The following is a 25,950-nucleotide window of genomic DNA, read 5'->3' as shown; positions in this document are numbered from 1 at the left end:
CTGTCACCTCTGTCTTCTGACTGATACATTCGGCTGTCATGATATAACCCATGGAAGTGACAAATAATCAGCACTGAAGGAATACACAAAACACTGTTCACACCCTATTTATGCTGCATAATTTAATGTAATGTCAAAGGGAACAAGACTTTCCATAAGGAGAAAAAGAGGACAGGATTTTCATCCTCACTGGATTGTGAAACATGTTTATCCCCTTCCTAAAATATAAAACCAGCTCTATACATTTTCATAAAGAATGATACATTCATATACTGTGAAAAAAAGAAAAAAATTGTCTAAAATATTATCTGAAAAATAATATTTAATAATAATAAAACACCTAAACCAGCCTTTAGACCAAACAATACATGAAGTACGTGTTTGTCTTTATAGGTTTTCACACAGAAAATCAAAGTGCCTAAATTTTCTAGTCTGCAGTCTACCTTCCTTGAAAAAGTCAGCTCTAAGATGCTTCTTATGGTACAGGACATTTCTATCATCCTACATTCACATTAATAGAATTAATTTAGCAAGACACCTTTATCCAAAGCAGGCATAACAATAGAAGTAAGTGCTACCAGTTTGGTGCACATATTTGGATTATGTGTTCATGAAATGGTGAATCTGAAGTTTTGTTGTGGAGATGCATGCTTTTTTTTTTTTTTTTTGAAAGTAGGGTTTGGTTTTGTATTTCAGCATTGTTGTTGTTTCTCTGTTTTCATTATAACAGAGAAGCGATGAGCCACCGATCAGGTCACAGACCATTGACATTAAACACAAAATGAGATTAATGCACAACCTTTCGCTCTCTCAGATGGCTGACACCCAGAGGTGAAAAATGTGACAATGTCTAGCATCTTATTTAAATGTATAACTATATATATATATATATATATATATATATATATATATATATATATATATATATATATATATATATATATATATATATATATATATATATATATATATATATATCAGCCTTTTTATTTCTTGTGCAGAATTATGGCAAAAAATGAACCCAGTTTGCAATTTACAGATGGTTTCAACATTAAAGAATTGGTTAGTAATATACAACAAGCTTCTTCTACTCTTTAACTAGTTTACCTTAAATTAAATTACTTACCTTCTAGTTGTTCAGAGCCCTCATGAATCTCAAAGAAGACTTAAGACAGAACGCCAAAGCTTTAGTTTTGCATCCGGCAATATAGTATATGATGATTAATCCTGACAAATGTGAGAATAAACAGAAAATAAACATTTAATTATCATAAAAAGTAAAGTAGTCTGTAAGATTAATGCACTAAACTCCATAACAAACATTACCTTTTGAGGAGTGTAGACCCAAGCTGTTCATTAATGGTCTCCCACCAAAGTTTAAATCCCATTCACACTTTTGTTCTCTTCAAAAATGATGCCTTTAGAAGTATAAATGACGACAAATCATGTTGGGGCCACCTATAATGTGCTTTTATAGATTATTTATTATTCAACATCATCTAATTTATTTTGAGGAGATGGAGCATAAATGTCCTCACAACATCCAAACTCAGATGTCCAGATGTGCAACAGAGCCTGGTTCATTTGAGAGCCCAGGATCCTTCACTGATAATCCAAATACACATTTCTCACCAAGATTAGGAATTACTGTGAAGGAAAGTGCTGAGGAACGTGTCAATCATTTCGCTTTAAAACTTTATAATTATTCATTCATGCATGTAGTCTCCATCCAGTTGGGAGAAACACAGATGAATCCCCATATAGTTCTGCTGGAGATATGCATTTATCATATACAGATGTGCCTTTATATACTAGTCATGCTGTAAAGGTACTGTATGTGTTTTATAAACCCTATTGTTTCTATGATAAAATACAAAGAACCATCAACTACACAATTATACAACAGCAATGATCATTCAAAATTAGACTTCTATGATAAAACAGTTTACTGCAGTTTTCTTTTGTTTCAGGTGGAAAACTGTGACGTTAAGATGTGGAAGAATTATACATAAAAGTGTTGATCTGTCACTTTAAAACAAGTCAAAGATGCTGTTATTTGATAACTATTAGAAACTTCCTGCTTAACCCACAAATGCATTGTGTATCACATTGTTTTATTCACTTAATATTTACTCAACAAAATTATAGTCGTTAAAACGATCTGTTGCACATAATAAGTTATAGGCTAAGTAAAAAGTGTGTGGTTTTAATCATTGTCTCTGAATGGATGTTAAAACTGAAGCCTGTCTTCATTTGTTGCTCAGGACACATATTTTGGTATTTAAATGCTTTATAAAAAAAAATAATTTGAGAAAAGTTTTGTTGTTACTATGAAATCAGAAACTTTTACCGGAAGTTTTGTCGCCAAGATGACGCTATTTTATGAACGCCCATTGTCCTGAAACGCGTCGAGTCGGATGCCGTTTCCTCCGCTTTTGACACCTCTGGAGGAGAGAGATTCCCATGGGCTTTAAACGCATAAACATCTAACTTTCATCAACACCTAGGCATGGACTTACATTACACCGCTTGAGTATCATTTCTTTTATTTATTTATTATTATTTTATTTTTTGTTTGTAATATATATATATATATATATATATATATATATATATATATATATATATATATATATATATATATATATATATATATATATATATATTACAATGCATTTAAATAATAATAATAATAATAATAATAATAATAATACTTGATAAAATAAATGTAATAATTTTTGTTTGTTTGTTTGTTTATCATTTCCCCAGTGGCATTCGGCAGAAAGCATTGCATCTTACACTTGAATTTTAAGTTTTAACGGTTAAAGTGATTGCAAACCTACAATTTGATATGCATTATTTGTATTACGTTTTTGTAAGGAGGAAATTGTTGACATTTCACAATTAAAATGTGCCGATGTGACTATGAATATGTGTATTTACGCAAGGCCTCTGGATCTCTGAACCAATAACTGGCCGGAATGCCCACATCAAAGCGGAGATCAGCCAATCAGAACTTTCCTGAGCAAAGCATGGAGAACGTTTTACCTGGAGAGTATTTAATTGGGTGCATCTCAAGTCTTGGGCATTTTTTGACTGGAGAGCTCGAGAAGTTTGGATTTTTTTCTCTTGTTGGAGCCAGTTGGATAGCAGAATGGCATCTGAGGCCAGTGACTGTTCGGAAAAGAGCATCCAGTATCGGGTGGATCATTTATTAACTGCGGTGGAGAATGAGCTTCAAGCTGGCAGTGAGAAAGGAGATCCAACAGAAAGGGACCTTAAAGTTAGTTTGGATGAAAATGAACTTTGGCAGAAGTTCAAAGAACTGACCAATGAAATGATAGTGACCAAGAATGGCAGGTATTTTATTATTTATTTATTTATTTATTGTTGTTGTTGTTGTTAGCCTATTTTTATTTGTATTTTTTCAGCATGTTTACAAACAAATTCGCTGCACAAACGAAAATTTATTTTAGTAATGAAAGCAGTAGAATTAAAATCAAATGAAGTAAAAAGTTCTGTAATTACCTCAACTTTTTGCTTAGATTATCATATCAAATAATATTTATAAAATAAATTAATTCAAGTCTTACAAAATTTCTACAAAACTTTTTAGGCTCCTATTTTTTTTCAGCGTAGCCTACAAACACGTCATATAGCAGGTCCAAATCCAGCTTTAAGTTCCAGATATTTCCCCCCTCCTCATTCTACTTTTAACCGAATTAATTTTAGTGGGAGTGGTTTCATTTATTTGAAAGAGACACGTGACGAGGCTTTATTAAATGTTTCTGATTATTGCTGTGATCAGGCGCATGTTCCCAGTGCTGAAGGTGAATGTGTCCGGTCTGGATCCAAACGCCATGTACTCCTTCTTACTGGATTTCGTGGCAGCAGACAATCACAGGTGGAAGTATGTGAACGGTGAATGGGTACCGGGTGGCAAACCCGAGCCACAAGCGCCGAGCTGCGTCTACATCCACCCAGACTCACCCAACTTCGGTGCGCACTGGATGAAATCCTCAGTCTCCTTTAGCAAAGTTAAACTTACCAACAAACTGAACGGAAGTGGTCAGGTTCGTGGACATTTATATGATGTATAATCTAAAATAAGATGTGGAATAAAGTTTATTTCACCATTTTTGAGCATTTAAATTTCCAGTAAATTGTCTACCAGAGGAAAGCACTGAAAGTTTAAAATATATCCCGTTTTTCATAGATTATGCTGAACTCGCTTCACAAGTATGAGCCCCGTATCCATATCGTGCGCGTTGGTGGTCCACAGAGAATGATCACCACTAACTCGTTCCCTGAGACACAATTCATAGCAGTTACTGCCTACCAGAACGAAGAGGTAACTCGTCTTTTTATACTCTGATTTTATAAAGCTTGTTAACAAATGAACGTGCAAACCCTAATAACACTCTGGATGGCATCCGTAATCTTCTCTTTTAGATTACAGCACTCAAAATTAAATACAACCCATTTGCCAAAGCTTTCCTGGATGCCAAAGAAAGGTATGGTTAAAATAAATAAATACATACATAAAACTTTTTATTAAATGTCTGTTGTACATAAATGAGTGTCTAGTTGTCACTTTTAACTCCAACTAAGATGTTTGAAAAAAATGTTTTGTATAAACATACTTTTAGTGGTCGTAGTATAAAATAAAAATGTATAAAAACACATAACGTATCTTGTTGTACAGCAATTGATTGATGAACGAATTCATGGGAATATGTTGGAATTTCACTTTGTAAGATAAAATTCAGTTAAAATGTCCTAGATGGTAAATAGTACACCAAATAAAAACAGAAAATACTTTTACTTACATATGAAAAAAAGTACTTCGCCTACAAAAAAAAACCAAATTTTCAAACACATATAATACCCACTCCACAACTCTTAGCCTACCCATTGCGTATCATATGCACGCCAAAGTAAATTTTTTGCATATAAACATTACGTCAAATCGAAACAAACTCGTGCTATACGCACTTTCATGTGATCGGGTTAGAACCATGTGAACATTGTCGATGAGTATGGTAAAAACAAAATAAAATAAATAAAAAACAAAGAACAAAAAAGAAAATAAAGAAGAAAGAAAAACAGTGATATATAATTTTATACTCTTTTTGTTTTTCAGAAGTGATCATAAGGACATAATAGAGGATGTCAGTGAAAGTCAACAGTCTGGCTATTCTCAATGTAAGTGTGATTCAACTGGATTAAAGTTATTTCACAATTCTTTATTAAATGATGGCTGATCTCATAAGGTTTATATTGTGCAGCTACGGTCCTATCAAAAATAAATAAATAAATAAATAAATAAAACCTTTAAAAATGGTTTATGTTGTGCAGCAGTTTTTATAATAATTTCTTACAGTTATGTGCAAAAGGAATTTCCCATTTACTCTTATTTTATTGTTGGTCTAGTGAGTAGCTGGTTTCTGCCAGCCACGGGGTCTCTCTGCCCTTCTGCAAACCCTCACGCACAGTTTGGCAGCCCTCTGTCTTCGTCCTCATCCCATGGCTGTGAACGATACTCTACTTTGAGAAATCACCGATCCACACCATACCCCAGCGCATACTCCCACCGGACGACCTCTCCCAGTAAGCTCCCCCTCCCAGATCTTACAGTCCCTGCTAAACTCCACACATGCAAATTCTGTAAAACCACAGTTTAGTTATAGTTTTATCAACCATAAAGGCACTTTTAGCAAGTACAATACCTTTTAGTGTAATTCTAAAAATGTGCCCATTCAGGTCATGGGACAGTGTCTTTTTGCTGTGAAATCTTTACAGAATTTTATATTAGAATAACCTTTACATTGCTAGTATTATTTCAAGATCTGGACCTGACCCCTCTTTGCTTTCAGTGAATGAAAATGAAATGTTGAAGATTCTGCTTGAAGTTTGTCCTTTAAACTTTTTCCATGAGGGTTATAAATGAGTATCTTCTTTTTTGGGTGAACTGTTCCTTTAATGAGCCACTCAGGCAAGTTTTACTCACTGCAGAGTGTCTGACATTCCTACAGCTTTTGTGTTTGAGTTGATGCTCATAAACAGGGGAAGTTTGTTGGTGGAATGCTGACCCACACTGGGTCTTGAAGCCTCAGCCTGGATTCTGTGTGACTGGATTCTGTGTTGTTTGTATTGCAGTTAGTTACTCTGACAGCTCCACCTGTCTGTCCATGCTGTCATCTCATGATAACTGGTCCAGTCTGCAGATGTCCTCCCATTCCAGTGTGCTCCCAATGGGCCACAGCTCTCCCCCAAACTCAAACTCCAGGTGAGGCTCTTTTACCACATCACACACTTCCACTACAACTTTATTGCAACAAAGTGTTTTTTTTTTGTTGTTGTTGTTGTTTTTTTTTTAAATTTATTACATTATAACATTTTTATTTATTATAACATTTCCATTAGAAGGTGAAATCAAAAATAAGATCTCTTTAGTGTGCCTTTCGTTTCTCCTAAACAACAACAGATTAAAGGGATACTCCACCCCAAAATGAAAATTTTGTCATTAATCACTTACCCCCATGTCGTTCCAAACCTGTTAAAGCTTTGTTCATCTTCAGAACACAATTTAAGATATTTTGGATGAAAACCAAGAGGCTTGTGACTGTCCCATAGACTGCCAAGTAAATTACACTGTCAAGGTCCAGAAAACTATGAAAGACATCGTCAGAGTAGTCCATCTGCCATTAGTGGTTCAACCGTAAGGCTATGAAGCAACGAGAATACTTGTTGTACGCGAAGAAGGCAAAAATAAGTTTACGCTCTTCTGTGTCAGCCGCGCCACAAGGATGCGCTGTTTTCTTTCAAATCAAAGCATAAATGCACGTAGAAAACTTATCCTTGTGGCGCGGCTGACACAGAAGAGCGTACGCTGCTTGCGTTCAGCGGATATTCTCCAAAATGGCGTTGCAGTGATGCGGAGAGACAGAGGAGACGAATTGTTGAATAAAGTAATTATTTTTGTTTTCTTCGCATACAAAAAGTATTCTCATCTCTTCATAAAATTACAGTTGAGATTTCTAAATTAAAAACAATATTCTGAAAACAAAATTCAAAATTCTCTGGACCTTTTTCATCCAAAATATCTTAAATTGTGTTCTGAAGACGAATTAAGCTTTTACAGGTTTGGAACGACATGGGGGAAAGTGATTAATGACAAAATTTTCATTTTGGGGTGGTGTAACCCTTTAACTGGAGGTTTTTGCTTAAGTTTCCTGCTTTTCCTTAAGAATAACTTAAGTAATCTCACGTACAGGTCCTTCCTCAAAAAATTAGCATATTGTGATAAAAGTTATTTTCCATAATGTAATGATAAAATTAAACTTTCATATATTTTAGAATTATTGCACACCAACTGAAATATTTCAGGTCTTTTATTGTTTTAATACTGATGATTTTGGCATACAGCTCATGAAAACCCAAAATTCCTATCTCAAAAAAATTAGCATATCATGAAAAGGTTCTCTAAACGAGCTATTAACCTAATCATCTGAATCAACTAATTAACTCTAAACACCTGCAAAAGATTCCTGAGGCTTTTAAAAACTCCCAGCCTGGTTCATTACTCAAAACCGCAATCATGGGTAAGAGGTTAACCCAGAAGGGCCATCACTGACACCCTCAAGCTGAGAGGGTAAGACACAGAAAGAAATTTCTGAACGAATAGGCTGTTCCCAGAGTGCTGTATCAAGGCACCTCAGTGGGAAAGTCTGTGGGAAGGAAAAAGTGTGGCAAAAAACGCTGCACAACGAGAAGAGGTGACTGGACCCTGAGGAAGATTGTGGAGAAGGACCGATTCCAGACTTTGGGGGGACCTGCGGGAAGCAGTGTGACTGAGTCTGGAGTAGAAACATCCAAGCCATCATGCACAGGCGTGTGCTTTTGAACCAGAAAACAGCGGCGCAGAGAAGCGCCTGACCTGTTGCTACAGAGAAGCCAGCACTGGACTGTTGCTCAGTGGTCCCAAAGTACTTTTTTTTCGGAGAAAGCAAATTTTGCATGTCATTCGGAAATCAAGGTGCCAGAGTCTGGAGGAAGACTGGGCAGAAGGAAATGTCAACAATGCCTGAAGTCCAGTGTCAAGTACCCACAGTCAGTGATGGTCTGGGGTGCCATGTCAGCTGCTGGTGTTGGTCCACTGTGTTTTTATCAAGGGCAGGGTCAATGCAGCTAGCTATCAGGAGATTTTGGAGCACTTCATGCTTCCATCTGCTGAAAAGCTTTATGGAGATGAAGATTTCGTTTTTTCAGCACGACCTGGCACCTGCTCACAGTGCCAAAACCACTGGGTAAATGGTTTACTGACCATGGTATTACTGTACTCAATTGGCCTGCCAACTCTCCTGACCTGAAAAACCCCATAGAGAATCTGTGGGATATTGTGAAGAGAAAGTTGAGAGACGCAAGACCCAACACTCTGGATGAGCTAAGGCCGCTATCGAAGCATCCTGGGCCTCCAAACACCTCAGCAGTGCCACAGGCTGATTGCCTCATGCCACGCCGCATTGAAGCAGTCATTTCTGCAAAAGGATTCCCGTCCAAGTATTGAGTGCATAACTGAACATAATTATTTGAAGGTTGACTTTTTTTGTATTAAAAACACTTTTCTTTTATTGGTCGGATGAAATATGCTAATTTTTTGAGATAGGAATTTGGGGTTTTCATGAGCTGTATGCCAAAATCATCAGTATTAAAACAATAAAAGACATGAAATATTTCAGTTGGTGTGCAATGAATCTAAAATATATGAAAGTTTAATTTTATCATTACATTATGTAAAATAATGAACTTTTATCACAATATGCTAATTTTTTGAGAAGGACCTGTATCTTCTACAGTTTCAGAAGAGCTTGCTTGCAACAATATCTCAGTATGAACTCAAACATTTCAAATACATTCAAGACAAAATCTAAGTAATGTCACGTAATGTATAAAGGTTTTATTTTAGTATTATTCTTACTGTTAATAACCCAGGCCACGATAGATCAAAAATAATAAATCAATAACGTAGTTGTGACTGATGTCTTTATTTTGGACCAGTCTTTAAAAACAGAATGAAAAATTTTTTTTTCTTTCCCCGTATTTGATACATCAGGCTGTTGTGGATCTTATAGTATGGTATAGGAGAATATGAAGCCAAAACTGTATCATATTTGATGCCCATGTTTCTAAAAATATATATATATATATAATAATCATAATAAAATAATGTATGACTAATCAAGTAAATCTGCTTTGCTTCAGTCCAGTAAATGTTCATCTTATTTAAACACAAAAGTTTTTCTTATGTTTACTTAAAATAAAAAAGACATGTACCACTGGCTGAAGGGGGATGTTTTACAATCACTGTATACTAAAGGCCTGTCAATGAGATGTGTCCAATAGGCTTTTCAACAAGGTTTTGGACATGCTGATCATTAGACCCCTTGGAATGTTGTGTAACTAATATGATACAGTAAGCTTTATAGGGTTTAATCATTAGGTTAAAAATTAAGCTCTAGCTCTAGTAGTTTTCCTGCGGACACCCAAGCACACTTTTCCATACTCCTGTGTGTTTCTAGTTTGAAAGCCCATACTCTGATGAATACTATATTCCACTAGGTTGTTAAATTCATATTAATGGGATGTTGTATAGAACTGAAAGCTTATTATTATTATTTGTTTTCCTGTTTGCAGTCAGTACACCAGCCTGTGGTCCGTAGGGAACTCTCCTTTGACCCCAGTGTCTCAGACTGGAAGTATAGGCAGCAGTCTGGGCTCCCAGTTCCTCCGCGGCTCTGCCGGTCACTACAGCAGCCTGGCTCATCCGGCCACAGCGCCCTCTTCTGGCTCTCCTTTATATGACTCCACTGCTGTGCCTGAGGTGCACGAGGCTTCACAATATGACAGTTCCGCACACCTACGCCTTCCTACAGCCTGGACCCAAGTCACATCACCCTCCTTATAGGACATCCACCTTACGGATTAAATTAAAGCCATGTTCATCTATTATTGCTTTCATGCAATAGTTTTTGACATCAACATACTAGCTTTATATACAAAACTAATTTCAGGATTTGTATACAAAACTAAAGCATATGTTAACCTAACCAAAATCTTCCTATAAAAACTCACAATTGTAAACAATGTTTTGTCAATATGATTGCATCAAGTACTATGTAAGGCTTTTAAATATGCAAGTCATTATTTTATGGCATATTGTACATAACAGTTATTTATATATTTTTTGAAGGATACTGTATGTGCACAGTTGAGCAGACAATCTTTCGTAAAAAGTGTAAAGTTTTTTTTTTTCATTTTTAGATTGGAATTCAGAATGCATAAAAATGAAAAAGTACTTTGCATTATTAAACACATTTCTGTAAATTTATTTAACAACTGTTTTTCTTGCTGCATGTTTAATTTAAAGTTATAACATAAATTAAATAAGTTAATACAAAACAAAACAAATTAAAACATAACATAACAAAATAAATAAATAAATAAAAATGAAACATGAACATCACTGCAAAAAAAAAAAAACATTTAATATAAAAAATAAAATATCTCAGTTTGAATTTATTTGAGTTGTAAATATATAAATATGTCAACTGATTTAAAAAAGTAATTAGAGCTATTATTCTGTAAAAAGAAAAAAAAAAAAAACTTTTATATATAGAACTGCATGCATGTAAATACTATACATTTTATAAAAAAACTTTTATACTAACATCAATATAGTCATGCTGTGTCCATTAAAACTAAATATTGAACCTATCTTTATAAACAAGTTTTTTTCCCCCAGGATTTTATAAGTGATTCTGCACCCAGTAAGTCAACGCTGTGTTCTCTTCTCTCATGTGAAAATTCCACTCACTTAGGTGAGGAATTGCATCCATCTTCAGACACTCCAGTCATTTAACAGTGGGGCCAGAGGGAAACATGACAGATTGCCAAACCTTTCCAATGTCAACACAGGAAAAATACTGTGGTCTCTAAGAACTAAGTAAGTGATTTTAATAAAAAATAAAAATAAAAAAAATTAAATCAAGCTGATTACTTCTATTCTCTCAGTGTCTAAACAAATTATAGTACAATCAGAATTATATTACGAGAAAGGCAGTACAATATTATTAGTAATAATAGTAACTAATGTGTTGTTCAGTTAAATATAATGGTACTAATGATGACTAAAATTAATGCAATATGAAAAACATAAGCTCAGTTACAGATAATGATGAACTGGTGTGTTTCTAATCTTTCTTTTAATTATTATGATTGTCCATAGGATGGCAGGATAGCAAAAATATTCAGAAATCACAAAACTGTTTTTTACATATTTAACATTAAAAGAATGCCAGAGTGTCCTACTTTACATGCTTCAAAGACATGATTTCATTTTTCATGATTTATTAATGATCAAATGCCATAAACTTTGTAGCATATACAATAAACCCCCCCCAAAATATGTAAAAATATATGATGCTACATGACCATATCTAAAATTAATGCAGTCAGCACTTTTTATTTCATTTTCACTTTATTTGTGACAGACGTTAATAAATTTAGTTTAATTGTGTCGTGGCATTTTTGTCCAGTTTTGTGCCATTAATTTGCCCTAAGCCCCCTTAATATCCTACTCGTAGCCAAGGGATTGCCCAGCCTTACATGCTCCGCTTATGGACTTCGTGAACACTAAGACACTTAGTTTTACACTTAGTAAAACAATTAATTTTACACATACTGATAAAAAAAAAAATTGTATAGCCTGAATGCACTGTAAGTCGCTTTGGATAAAAGCGTCTGCTAAATGCATAAATGTAAATGTAGTGAACAGTACGCAGTGGAGCAGGTGTTGCACTAGTCACATTTACTCTGTAAATTTTGTCAATGTACATGCCATAGACCATGATGCTGCCACACAAAACATACTTCACCTGAACTCACTTTAGTGCAGCCCATAAAGTAGTTAGACTAGTGGTGACCCTAGCCTTGTCTTTACATAGTCAAGTCAAGTCAAGTCATCTTTATTTATATAGCGCTTTAAACAAAAAAGATTGAGTCAAAGCAACTGAACAACATCAATTAGGAAAACAGTGTGTCAATAATGCAAAATGACAGTTAAAGGCAGTTCATCACTGAATTCAGTGATGTCATCATGCAGCTCAGTTCAGTTTAAATAGTATCTGTGCAATAATTTGAAATCAAGTCAACGATATCGCTGTAAATGAAGTGTACATAGTGAACAAAAAGTTGAGAATGAGAGTAACACTTACATAAGTGCGTAATGCCCGTACTGGACAAAGGGTGAGCAAACCCTCCTGTTCTGTCAGTGAGGAAGAAGGGGGTTGAAACCCTAATCTCTAGCACTTGATTTTTACTGAGGATTAATCGCTTTTGGCAAAAAGGCAGGGTTAGTCCAGAGTGACACCCCTGTGCCATCTGATTTCCAGTGTAGACAGTCATGGCTAATGGATAGAGCACACAATTCTCTTACCCTTTTAGCAGAGTAAAAAGCCATGAGGAAAGTTGTCTTCAGGGACAAAGCTTTAAAGTCTGCATCAGCCATTAGTTCATAAAGGGACTTAGTGAGAGAGTCTAATATGAGAGGCAAGTCCCAATTTGGTGCCCGTAAAGTGCGGCTTGGACACAAACTATGAACTCCCTTCAGAAACTGGCATTCCAAGGGATGTCGGTGTAATGGCTGGCCATCAACCTCCCCCGCGATGAAATGCAGAAATAGATAAGGTATATACCTTGATTGTACTGGCTCCTTTGTCTTGGTCTAGTTGCCATTTAATGTAGATGGGGCTCTAGCATTGTTAAGAGCCTTATGCACAGTTTCATCTAGCTGTTGAGGGACGGGCTCTGCAGGGGCCCTTTTTCACGATGACCTAAATGATATCTAGAAACTATAGCTTTCCTGGCCAATAGGGAGGAACTACAGTAGCAGAATTGTGTAATGACCTTCTGTGACCCTCTGAAGGAAATGAGGGCTCTGAGGAAAGAGGGGAAAAGTGTACAATAAGTCTGTCGACCACTCTCCTGGGAGAGGCCCCATCCTGGACAGAATACCAGCCACACTGTTTGCTCTACCTGGAATGTGGATTGTGAGGACAGGTGTTGCCATGCCATGCCCATGGTAAAAGATCGGTTGCCACCTGAAGGCATCTTTGTGATTTCACTCCTCCTTGGTGATTTATGTGGTTAACTGCAGAGTTACTGTCCATTCTTATCAGTACATATTTGTGGAATACAAATGGTAACAATGCTTTCAGAGCAAGATGAACAGCCCTCAGTTTGAGCACATTCATATGTTCTGACCTGCTCTCCCAAATGCCCTCCCAACCTGTCAGTGATGCGTCCAGTGTGATCACTGATCTCCTGTGGGGAAGATTGCCCAGTGGGGTTCCCCTGTGAAGGAAGATCTCATCCCTCCAGGGGATGAAGGTCAGCGTGCAGGCCTGTGACACAAACAGTCTCTTCCTTCAGTCTTCTTTCAGATGAAGGCAAAAATAATTGAACCATCAATGTATAGGGTGTGCCCTCAGCAGGCCTAAGGGCAATACTATTGATGCTGCCACTATAATTCCTAACAATTTCTGGACCCTTAGGCTGTCACAAGCTTCCCTGTCTGGAAGTGATTTATTGCTTTTACCAGGCTGTCTACTCTTTGGGGAGTGAGACATGCTTTTATCATGATATAACTGAAATGCAGACCCAATAAATCTACCTGCTGTTTGGGCTGGAGACTGCTCTTCTTCCAATTCCCTGTAGGAACTGAATATGGGCCAGAACTTCCTCCATATTCTGAATCACCTGCCCTAGGGAGGAGCACAAATTAGCCAACCATCCAGATATGGCAGGATTTTGATTCTGTGTAACTGAAGGGGAGCTAGGGTGACTGCATTAAGACTCTTGGTGCTAATGACAGGCCAAATGGTAGAACCCTGACTTGAAAGCCCTAGCCTTGAATAGCAAAGTGAAGGAAGGGCCTGTGCTCTGGGCAAACAGGACATGAAAATAGGCAACTTTTAAATCCAGGTATGTGAACTATTCTCCTGCACTTATGGACTGCATTAATATCTTCGTATGAATCATTTTGAATATAATAATTTTCAAGTATTGGTTGAGGTGCCTGAGGTCGAGAATGGACCGATGCCCATCGTCATTTTTCAAATAAGTTTAATAAAATCCAGTCTGTTGTGCTTTGAAAGGCATCTTTAAAATCGTTCCTTATTGTAAGAGATTCTCTACCCCTTCCACCAGTATGGGTTATTATACAGTGCCCTTGATGACCCTCAATAACAGCTGAAACACCACTTGTGTGCATAGACCAAGCAGGTTGTTGCATATAGAAAGTTTGTTACAGGCTTGCTGGACAGTTTCTCTCATTGTGTGTGAGTGCTCAGACCTATCCAGCACCTCTTGAGAGTCTTAATGAAAGACATGAACAGGCACCACCGGCTCATTAGTTTACCTCTTATGGCATCAGTCAAAGCAGTTTGTGCCCGCCATATTTGTCTATGACATAAAATAGCCAAAACATGACCTCTTCCACATCGCATGTCAATTGAAAGAGAGCAGCCAAAGCTGCTGATATATGATATGATATGATATGATATGATATGATATGATATGATATGATATGATATGATATGATATGATATGTGTTATGTTATGGAGAATTAGTGTGTGCCATGCCTTCCCAGACACCCTCAACAGGAGCTGGATCAGGCAATGAAGACTGCAAGCCAACAATCCTGGCTGCACTTAATACTATAGTAACAAGAGTATTTGAAGGAAACTCCTCCTTCATTGGAGTTTCCTTGTCAGCTCCTGCATAAACTAAATGGGGTTCTTCCCATTGGCATCCTAATTCTGATTGTTGCGTATCATTGAAGAGAGAGAGGGGAGCAAGAAGATATAATACATTAGCATCTTTTGCACCTACCTCAGTGCCAGATTGTTGCCTAATCATCAGAATGCATTCCTTATGGGGAGGTAGAGAAGGTGAGGAGGACCGAAGAGCTTCAGATCGATCCATTTTCCATGATAAACTCTAAATAGCCACTAGGATTTGCAGTTCGTGTTCCCACCTTCTGTTGGCAGAGCTGGCGCTGGGCAATTATTTGCCCCAACTACAATCTCACGGCATGTGTGTGGAGTCATGACGATCACGTGAGGGCTTGTGCGGATGCCTGTCCAATGAACAGGCACATCCTCTCTCAAATGAGCAAACTGAGAATATGCCGACAGAGACTAGAGAAAAGACAGAGCAGGTTACATTAGGTATGAAACAAAATCTCAGCTTTCAAATTTTGTCATTTTTTTAAGAAATTCAAATGATAAATAACATTTTGTGCCTCTTTAATGTGTTGTGACAGATTGCCGTAGCACTTCAGTTCAAGTGGCACATGAACTGATCTCTTCCTAGTTATAGTATGAAATAATCATGAATGAACATCAGAAGGTATCTTGTTTCGACTGAGGAAAGGCGTCAATACACACAATTTTTCAAGTTGAAGTCCACCAATGTTAATCTTCTCTCCTGTCTGGTTTGTTTGTTGGACAAAAATAGCAGATTCGGCATTGTGATTGGTCAGATCGTCTGTCAATCAAACTCCCTGTGAAGGGTCAATTGCATGGTTTACTACTGAGCATAGTATGCACAAAATATGCGTGATGTACATTAGGTTTTTCTGAATGCGTGTTCTCTGTAAGCTCAGCTTGCACATGCACCCAACCACCACAGTGGGGAAAAAAGACAGAACAACAACAAACTATTTGAGACCGCAACAGCATTTTTATTGCTCATAATTTCTGGAGAGAAATAGCATAGACATTGGCAAAGGTGAAACTTTATAGTAAGCGTCCACATAAAAAACATAATTATATTTTGGGCTTAATAAACAGACTGAAAGCCTGTCTGGAAAATCTGTGAAATTAACTAATTAACTGCAGTCAGTGGGGTAGTATTTATGTTCAGAATATGAACTTAATTAGACTACTGCTAAGAATTATGAACAAAGGATAGGCTAGTTTGCAAATCACTTATGAACTGGTCAATATAGCAAACAAGAGTATGGTGCAGCACTGGAGAGTAGTCAAGCCTCAAAACCCAATTGACTTCATAGCTTTTTGTTGCACAAACACGGGAAGGATTAATTCTGCTTTCTAATGTGCTCTCAAAGGGGGGTGGGGAAATATGCTGACCCCCTACTTGGAAAAACATAAGGCATTTACTCATAAGGTATTGATGTTTTGTGCCTTAGTTTTTAATTTTATATATTGTATTGTATATTGTGAATAGTAGATTTCTTATCTACATGTGGATCTAGAACATATTTCACACAGACTAGATACATTATAGTTATATTTCACATTTCAATAGCCTATTATATTTCACATTTTAATAATGCTTCAAACGAGAGGCAGAAAATGTCGTTTTACTAGCATTGAAAAGGCCTGTGGGCATTTTTCAATAATAATCCTATTAGGATCCAAGGGGGGAAAATTCTTTCTGTCAAAGAGAGAGCATTGACGCAAGCAGCTCTGACGTCAATAGAGCTGCAGTGAATGGGGGGAGCTCTCGCAGCCTGTTTGCCCATAGAAAACACTGAAGGCGCACGTCACTCGCAGTGCTAGAGTGATCTGCGATAGTCATCTTGCAGAAAATTACAATGCAATCTGTTAAATACAAAATTTAGAGTTACGAATGTGTATTATGTCCACTTTACACTGCAGTGGCTTTTATTAGAGTTTTTTTTTTTTTTTTAATTTTCAGAATAGTATCTCCGACTAGACTGTTGCTAAAGATCAGAAATGATTTGCCCAACAGTCGCATACAATAAGCCACACCTGTTAAAACGCACGAATATGCAGTTTCGTAGTTATTGAAACATGATTGCTGCTTTGCGCCTCAACAGGTGTTCACGCTGACTGAACTGGTGAACATGTCTTAATTGTTATCCTTACAATATCAACAACAACAACAAGACAAATAAAAATAAATATAAACACACACACACACACACACACACACACACACACACACACACACACACACACACACACACACACACAAATGGCAACAGCTCAGGTGACGCTGTGACAGCTGTCATTACTCGCCACTAAAATCCTGAGGTGACGTTGGTTGCAGTGACGCAACTGGCCATGCAAATCCATTAATAAATATGTCTTGTGCGTTTTTCTGGGAAAGAAAAAAAAAGTGAGGGTCTAGCAGAAACTCGGAACTGTAGCAATTATGAGTGCATGTGTTGCCTTATTATTACTGTATTATTATTCATGCCTTGCCTTAAGATTTGTTCTGATTAAGCATTAGGCTACCTGTTATCAGTTCAAAATAACTATTTACTGTAGGCTACAGTTCCTCACGTGAGACCTAAAACATGTTTAAATTATAGCCCCGGTGCTGCAAACAAAGTAACTGACCGGTGGTAACTTTCTTTGCTTAACTTTTCTTGGACTGTTTTCTATCAAATTCTGGCTTTGGGGGCCAGCACAGGTTTAGGGTTCATCATTTGAGTCAATCTAAACTGTAGCATTGGCAGCATTTGCGGAGGAGGCTACTGACGTCATCTGTCTCTTAAATGGAAACGCTAGAGTCCTGCTGCTGATGCTGCTGCTGCTGATGATGGAGCCTTTATTTATACAGAACTCTTGAACTGTTTCGTGCCACCAAAACACACACAGAACGATTACGCTCGAAAAGCTACGAAAACTACCTCTGCGCAAAGTTTAAGCCACTTACATCCAAGAGAGCGCAAAAATCATGAACGTTTGGTCACTTCGCGGTTTCCTAGCAACCGGACTAAGAAGTTTTGAGAAGAGCGTGCTCAACATAAGGCGAACATCGCTAATGCATCGCTGGACAGATGATCTCTGTATAAGAGCAAAGGTACAGTTTTTTGTTCTGTCCGTCCATTATTTGACGAGTTGTTGGTCTATTGGCGCTCTAATCTGGACCCAGACAGAAAAAAAGAAACTCTCCCTAGATAAGCCTTGTTTTTGCGCAGACTTGAGTGGCAGACAACGGTGAGTCTTTGTAGCTCCTTCACAAGAAGTTCACCAGCTGTAAGGCGATCTCGACTGACTGGCAGCTGGACACAGTGGTTATTGCGATATCCAGCATATCTGAAAATGCTACTACTGATGTGTATCACAAAAACATGGTCAACAACACCCTGGGTGTTCGTGCTTCTGCGAAGAGACGAGCGCGATTTGAGTTGCAAACTGTCGGGGATGCGTGCTTTTCTGCTTCAGTATAATCCCGGGAACACGTGATGCGCAAATCACTTTTGTAGCAACATCTCTCATTTGTGAGAGGAAAATCCGTGCGTGTTTCTTATGCTTTAAGCCCTAAGCTTAACATATTTGAGGGTTTTTGGTATTTTTTCCCCTTTTTTTTTAATTTTGTAATTCACATATTGCTTTAGCAGCAGCATCACTCGCGCACCATGCCAACTTTTGCTCGCGTTGCGTTTGTCTCGTAGTGGAGAGAATTGGAAACTGTGGACGCCTGAATGAATGGGGATCGTGCTTTGTGAAGATTTCAACTGTCAACATCTTGCCAATTGTATGTGCTTGTCCAGACAAGTGAGTGCTTATCGCCCCCCCTCATATACCCTTTTAGACAAAAAAAAAAACACAAAACAGAAAACCTCACAACATAACACCAACAACGAAGAAAAAAACGGAAAACTCCAGACGACGGTGGTGGCGGCGGCGGCGAGGATTCCGTTCAAGAAGGTATGAGCTAATTCCTCCATCCTTATACTGGCTTCTTATGGTGGGGTCATTTCAGAAAATTTTGGACTGCACCAGCACATACATTAACAACATGCAGTTTACGCAGTATTTCAAAGCCATTGTTGAGATTGACCTGGGGTCTCATTTAGAGACCCCAAGAAGGTACAAGCCAAAACATAACAGTATTTCAAAAATGTACCTCTTATTTTCCCCCAGATATGTTCCTCTGAATCCAGTAGGCAGAAATTATTGATACTTTAACCACCTTTTGTATTAGTAATATAATAAGGACATTTTGAAATTAGAAAACAAATGGACTGACAGGAGTGTAGATAAAGTAAATCGCATGTAACTGTGGTTGCCAGGTCTTTTTAGTAATAATGTTACAAGCCAAGCATTGTATGATTGCTTTTTGGAAACTTTATTTTACAGCTTCCAATCACATTTTTGGCAAGAAGGTTGTTGTACTGATTGTGATGATCAGCATCAATCTTTGTTTGTCAACAAGCAATTCAGTGACTGAAAGCTGGGGTTCGAGCAGCATACAGGAGTCGAGTGGCATAATGTTCTGTGATCGCTCAGTTCCAGCTCCACTACATGTTTTCCATTTACTCACTCACGAGAGAAACCCGCTCAGAGTGATGAAGGAGTGAGAGGAAACACAGATGCTGACTTCAAAAACCCGCCTCTTGCTGCATGCAAAATCACATAACTCATACTTCCAATCACACACTTTCACAAACATCTTCATCATATAGTTGTCCGATATAGTAACAGCAAAAATACATTGCAACTGCATTAAAACTACTAGTATTTAATATAGACTATAAGTAGAAGTGAACTGGTATGGATTTTGCACTGAATTTTGTCATACAGCTACGTTATTCTGTCAGAGTCCTAACACTTTTGAGTAAACTGCTGTATTTTAAGACCACATGGCATGCATGAGAAAGAGAACGACTTGGAGGTGGAGTACAAGAAAGCACATAGGAGCCTACTTTGGCTCCCACAGCATGAATTCCATCATTCCTTGTCAAGCACGAAATGTCAAGAATTGCTTGAATACATTATAAACACTGGATTCTTTCATAGTATCATGGCATCACAACACATTGCATTTATATGCATCATATTAGCATAGCTGTCTATGGATGCAGTGCACTGAACTGATGTGAGCCTTTTAAGAATGTAAGCCTCTCACATTTTTTACATGGAAATGTTTTATCCTAATTCATATTGTGTTTGCTGCATGCATCTTACAAAAATCACCATAAGCATCTTTGATATTAATCCCTACACCAAATAAACCAACGCTCAGCTTTGCTGCTAGCATGGCTCTGTGCTGCTGTGTCAAATCCATGTGAAGGTCAGGCCTCTCTCGGGGTGACTGGGAGAGCACTGTCATGTTGTTTGCACACACTGTGTGACCCAGCAGCAGGTTTGCTGGCCGCGTTCTGTGAGTGTGAGCCAGAACGCGAGTTTCCCTTGGCTAGCACGAACGGGAAAGCAGGCACTTCCTTTAGCCTGTGGAGCGTGGCATCTGCGTAACTGTGCAGGCTTGTACACAGTGCTTCATGTCCATCATGATCTCACAAACAAACAATTAACAAAGACTACATAACTCCACAGGCCTTAAAAAGTTTTAAAATGCCCCTATTATGGGTAATGAAAGGTTCATATTTTGGTTTTGGGAGTCCCCACAACAGGTTGACATGCATGCAAGGTCAAAAAAGACTTTCTTATAATATGCATTTATTTTTACCTTATTTGCTCAATGACTCCCAAACGATTTGCTCAATGATTCATTTTTCCTAACCTCTCCTTTGCGTGATGCTAATCTTCGGTGATTGGTCCGACTGGTCTCATTTTCATTTCATCTTGCCTGTAATGCCTAATAAAGCAGCTTTTGTGAGCGCCATCCTGCTTTGTGTACAGCGTTTGTGTACATTATTTTTACCGCTCCAAAAGCGGCACCTAGTGGCAAAGAATAAATATGCATTTTCATTCAGACTAACACAAAAAGACCAAAAAGGGGGCGGGCAAAATGCTAATGTTTCATGTTGACGTCAACATGAAACGTTTTGGGATTCGTTTTAAAAACGACTCGTTTCAATGATTCAGAGTCGACTCTTTCTTTTGAGAGACTCTATCTGTGTCCCAAAGTTGAGTGTGCACACTTCGAAGGCCACGGACTTTGAAGGCCAGGCCTCTGAAGTCCACGAAGGGCCCTCCGAAGTGCATGAAGGACGCTCCGCCTTTGCAGGATTTCCTAATTGCGACACCAGAGGTTCCTGATTAGCACTCTGTTGCATAGCAACGTTGTGAGAGGAGAGCAGACGAGAGGACAATCCTGCCAGGATAGGTGAAGCCAGAATTGCTCATTTTTGTTTTTATGTTTTACGTCATAATGGAAGAGACAGTGATGTACCTCAGGCTTAGCCAAGACCGAGTCCAGGTAAGTTACACTGGTTTGCTGCATCCTTTGTCGGATTACAACTTTAAATGCAGGAATTGGCTTGGAGCTTACTTGAATAATGTAATGATACATTTGAAAAACTACAAAATACACACACACAGGTACTGTAGCAGTTCAAATGCTGACTGATATCTTACAAAGGTGCGATTTTATATAGTTTATTGTCTTGACCATGGTGATCATATGTGGACAGGTATACAAAACATATCTCTTATTCAACTAACCAAAAAAATAAAACTCAGAATAAAAAAAAAAAAAAAAAAAAATAGAGCATTGTACAGCTCAGTGTTCAGTGTCAGCTGTCGCAGCTGAACAGTGCTCTGTTTGATCGGTCCAAGTCCTTCAGATGCAGCCTTTGATATAGTTAGCAAAAAATTGTTAATATTCTGACAAAATGTTGATACTTTCATTTTCAAAATAATCAGAGGTGGACTGTAAGGAAGTACATTCATTAAGTACACTCTTACAAATATGAAGTACTAAGTTTTCTTTTTTTTTTCTCACAGGACAGCAACACTACAAGAATATGGTGTTTTACAGCATGATGCATTGTTGTAGATTAAACTACCCAACCGTATATTTAGTAGGTAGCTTTAAATTTAATTACCTTGAACATATTCTGAAGTAAAATGCAACATACACATCAGTGCAGCAGTAATATTAATGCCAAACCATCCTGACAAATTCTTTTTCAGAACAAAACCTTTACTTTTACTCTCAATACCTTAAGTATATTAGAGTATGCAAGATAATACTTTTAGTTAAAGGATAGTTCAGCCAAAAATGAAAATTCTGTAATCATTTACTCACCCTTAAGCTGTTCCAGGTTTGGAATTTTCATTTTTGGGTGAACTATCCCTTTAGCTAAGGTTATAAATGACTAGTAGTTTTTCCCCAATTTGGTATTAGTAGTTACTAAAAGTCGTTTATTAAAGTAACTCAATATTTCTTCTACTAATTACGTTGTCATAGCTCTAAACAGTTTCTCTTTTCCTTCTTTCCCTAAATCAGACCCGACCCCTGTACTGCAGGATAAAGCTGAATGTGGCAGTGCTGGACAGGTTTTTAACAGTTTTTGGCTGAGCAGCGAGGCCCTGACAGTGCTGCTGGATCTTCTGAGAAATGAACGGCAACAGTGATGGGGTGCCACAATCCAGACCCTTGTGTTTTTTTTCTGTCTGCCAGTGGTACATCATACAGAGTGATCTCCAGAGTGTTTGACGTGTCTCGTTCCACTGTCACCGCATTGTCCTCCGAGTCGCTAAGGAGGTGCTGGCCATTCACCAAGAGATTCACCTCCTGAAGACCCAGAACACATGGAGGCAGGGCTGGGCTCAAAACTGATGTTGTTTTTCTGATGTTAAACCTAAGCTATGTTGTAAATAGTTGTAAAAAGTTTCAGTAATGTATACAACAATTTATTTCAATGTGTAAAAAAAATAATTATTTTCAGGACAAAATAATAAACATATAGAATAATGTTTTGTGAAAAAATTATAAGCTACATTAAAAAAAATTAACAATGTACATAATTACTTCTTTTTTATTTACGCGTGAATATGCAAAACAAAAATGCAAAATGTACAGAAAGTACTCAGGCTCATTTACAAATAATATACACTAAATTTTTTTTTTATTCATTATTCATTTTTGTAATTTCATCTTTAACTTACATCACAAAAATAAACTACAGAAATTAGGTTGTTTCATTGACAATGTGACTTTTAAAATGAATTAAAAAAAAAAAAAACACTTTAATGTACCCATTTTTCCCCCTCTGCTTTATCTTGCCTAATAGGGAATGGCTAATAAATAATGTATTTGTTAAGCATTCTCTCAAGAAGAGAAAACAGCCCCTCCATTCTCTCCCTGCTCTCCTGTGCTCTTCTCTCCTCTGTCTCTCTCTGGAGTTTGATGTCCTCCCTGAGCAGCTCCACCAGCTTCCACTCACTCCCTCACCTATCCCAGGACACTTGCAATCCTAAGGAAGAGCATATAAACCATGTCTGTTAACAACAACAGCACAATGAATTTTAGCAAAAATGTTTTATATGTAATATATAATATATAATTTATATATAATTTTTACAAAGCTCATCCCTCTGAAAAGCAAGGTGTGCTCTGATTGGCCAGCTATCCAGCGCGTTGTGATTGGCCGAATGCCTCAAGCGTGTGACGGAAATGTTATGACTCTTAACATACTTCGAGATAGTGTGGATTTAGTGTGCATTAAGGGCACTGCGCTTTGGCGTTTTTAAGATCTGGACAATCTTGCGCATTGTTTTCCTGTCTAGCGCACGCGCTCTCAAGTGGCCAAGACCGCAAGTGTGGGTATTTGGACAAGGCATTCAGTTTGGGACAGCCTTCATCGCGCCGCTGTGACGCAATCGCACTTCAAATGCGCACTCCGGAGTCCACGCACTTCAGTTTGGGACACAGCTAAAAACTTTATTCACGGTGCACTTTCAGATTTAAGACTCTGCAGGATGTTTACACACTGCATGAAAGGTAATTTAAAAAAATCCATAATAGGGACACTTTAAAAAACATATATAACTGTATATATAGCAATAAGGTTAATAAATGGAATATGGTGACTTTATAAATGTAAATTGTTATGTATATAGTAAGATTTGTTTTCCACCAATGCTGCATTTATTTGATAAAAAATACAGTACAAACAGTAATATTCTGAAATATTAAAATTTATATTTCAGTTTTTTTCAAATTGTGTTCCTGTGATGCACATCTGAATTTTTAGCATAATTAGTTTCGTTTTCAGTGTTACATGATCCTTCAGATTTTTTTTTTTTTAAATGCTGATGTGGTGCTCATTTATTAAAAATGGTTCTTATTATAACATTATTATTATCAGTGATGAAACAGTTTTTGCCACTTTTGTGGAATCCATGATACTTTTTTCTTTTCCAGGATTTTGATGAATCTATACAGCCATTACCCATTCAATCATATCTGAAAATTTGGTGATTTTATGGCCATTTCATGACATATATAAGAGGCTGTTCACAATTTTTTTGGGGGTAGGCTGCCAGGTCTTTTTTTTTTTCCAACCTTCCCCATTACACAGCTTGGGATCAAATTTGCCTATGCTGCAAGTTTTTGGATTGTGGAGAAACCTGAACACCCAAAGGAAACCCACACAGACACTGGGAGAACAAACAAACTCCAAATACAACAACTCCAGCTGGGTCTTCTTGTGAAACGACAGTGCTGCCCACTGGACCACCATGTTGCCCTTTGATGCTTACTTTTTAACATAATAAAAATAATGAGAAATGTTTTCTGAGCAACAAATCGGCATATTAGAATGATTTCTGAAGGATCATGTGACACTGAAGACTGGAGCAATGATGAAAATTCAGCTTTGCCATCAATGTAGCCAGCATGGTGAGCATTAAGAAAATAATTTCAAACATCTTAAACATTCCAAACTTTGAGTGGTATAAATGCATATCAGCATGGTGGATCTGAACAGACATGTTTGTATGAATAAAAACACCACCAACAAATACATAAAATGACAGTAAATGCATATCCTCAACTATTATAAAAAAGTTAAAAAAAAAAAGGTAGGCTAGTTAAATGAGAAACTAGTAATGTATAACATAATGCAATAAGGTTTTTTTTTCTTTCTTTGTAACCATAGATGCAGCGTTACCAAGAAAATAAATAATTGATAAATAAAAATAAGTCGTAGTTAATACTTATAAACACTAGATGGCATTAAAGGTTTGCGTCTCGCACTGTAGCAGCGCTCACAATGCCATCCATCCATCATCACCCTTATCACACACAAACTAAATATAGAAGACTAATAATATAATATAACAATGAAATATAACTTAATTAAAGAAAGAAAGAAAGAAACAGAAAAAAGACAGACACAGAGACAAAATGGCGAATGCAAAAACATTTCCATGTTATATGATTATCAGTTATATAGGCTACAAATTGTGAATGATAAAATTAATGCATGAAACACATTGCATAGCGAATTTTTTTGAAAATCTAAAAATAGAAAGTTTAGTGTGAGGGGTAGGTTAGGGTAAGGGGATAGAAAATACAGTTTGTACTGTACAAAAACCATTAAGCCCTTGGAATATTCTCATAAAACATGAAAACCCAACACATGCATGTGTGTGTGTTTGTGTGTGTGTGTGTGTGTGTGTGGAGACCAATGATGGCTGTAACGTAAAGTGAGTTGTATCAATCGCAGTTTTACCAGTCGTTTTTATTCAAATCAGCACGATTGCGTTATAATTTGATTTGCAAATGTTTCTCATTTATTTCTGTATACTTTCATTAAACTGTTTACTGCTTGTTTACCATTTTGAAATAGAATGCATTGAAAGAAGAGGTGAGGTATGGTGATGAATCATAGCCAAATACTTATTCTGATCAAATAAATTTGGTTACCACCAATATATATACTGCTAGTTGTAATATTTCTATTTGAATTTAAATATTCTCTTTTAATATTTTCTACTTAAACAAGCTCAGACAAAATGGGTTATGACACTCTTAACCAGGTGTATGTTCCAGGGGTACTTGAAAAGATTTAGATATTGTTACGTTAGTATCTTTTACAAAAATAAATTAAAATTCAGTGTAGTCAAGAAATATAGAAATAAAAAGGATATGTCTTGTGTAAACTTGTTAAACTTCTCTTTTCATTACAATAG

General features: G+C 37.1%; 2 protein-coding genes across 2 annotated transcripts in view; both read left to right on the top strand.

The window, feature by feature from the left end:
- Nucleotides 1–2,832: 2,832 nt before the first annotated feature.
- On the top strand, nt 2,833–10,348 carry LOC109076027 (T-box transcription factor Tb). The gene is made up of 8 exons (XM_019091851.2): nt 2,833–3,360; nt 3,809–4,073; nt 4,217–4,351; nt 4,453–4,514; nt 5,144–5,205; nt 5,434–5,610; nt 6,160–6,289; nt 9,697–10,348. The coding sequence occupies exons 1-8, from the start codon at nt 3,155–3,157 to the stop codon at nt 9,965–9,967; spliced, it is 1,308 nt and encodes a 435-aa protein (XP_018947396.1). The 5' UTR covers nt 2,833–3,154; the 3' UTR covers nt 9,968–10,348.
- A 7,269-nt stretch (nt 10,349–17,617) lies between these two features.
- LOC109100429 (cAMP and cAMP-inhibited cGMP 3',5'-cyclic phosphodiesterase 10A-like) overlaps nt 17,618–25,950 on the top strand; it is a 119,819-nt gene continuing 111,486 nt past the window's right edge. Inside the window, exon 1 of the mRNA XM_042736234.1 lies at nt 17,618–17,920. The gene's annotated coding sequence lies outside the window, so the exon portion shown is untranslated. The remainder of the gene's footprint in view (nt 17,921–25,950) is intronic.

The sequence above is a fragment of the Cyprinus carpio genome, chromosome B13, assembly GCF_018340385.1.
Source record: "Cyprinus carpio isolate SPL01 chromosome B13, ASM1834038v1, whole genome shotgun sequence".
In the NCBI taxonomy this organism is placed as follows: domain Eukaryota; kingdom Metazoa; phylum Chordata; class Actinopteri; order Cypriniformes; family Cyprinidae; genus Cyprinus; species Cyprinus carpio.
This window is presented reverse-complemented; position numbering and strand designations above follow the sequence as displayed.

Excerpts from the sequence above, each read along its gene's own strand:
- LOC109076027 (XM_019091851.2), top strand. The coding sequence starts at position 3,155 with ATGGCATCTGAGGCCAGTGACTGTTCGGAAAAGAGCATCCAGTATCGG. Across the intron at positions 4,074-4,216 it reads AACTGAACGGAAGTGGTCAG|ATTATGCTGAACTCGCTTCA; the intron begins GTTCGTGGACAT and ends CGTTTTTCATAG. Across the intron at positions 5,611-6,159 it reads CCACCGGACGACCTCTCCCA|TTAGTTACTCTGACAGCTCC; the intron begins GTAAGCTCCCCC and ends TTTGTATTGCAG.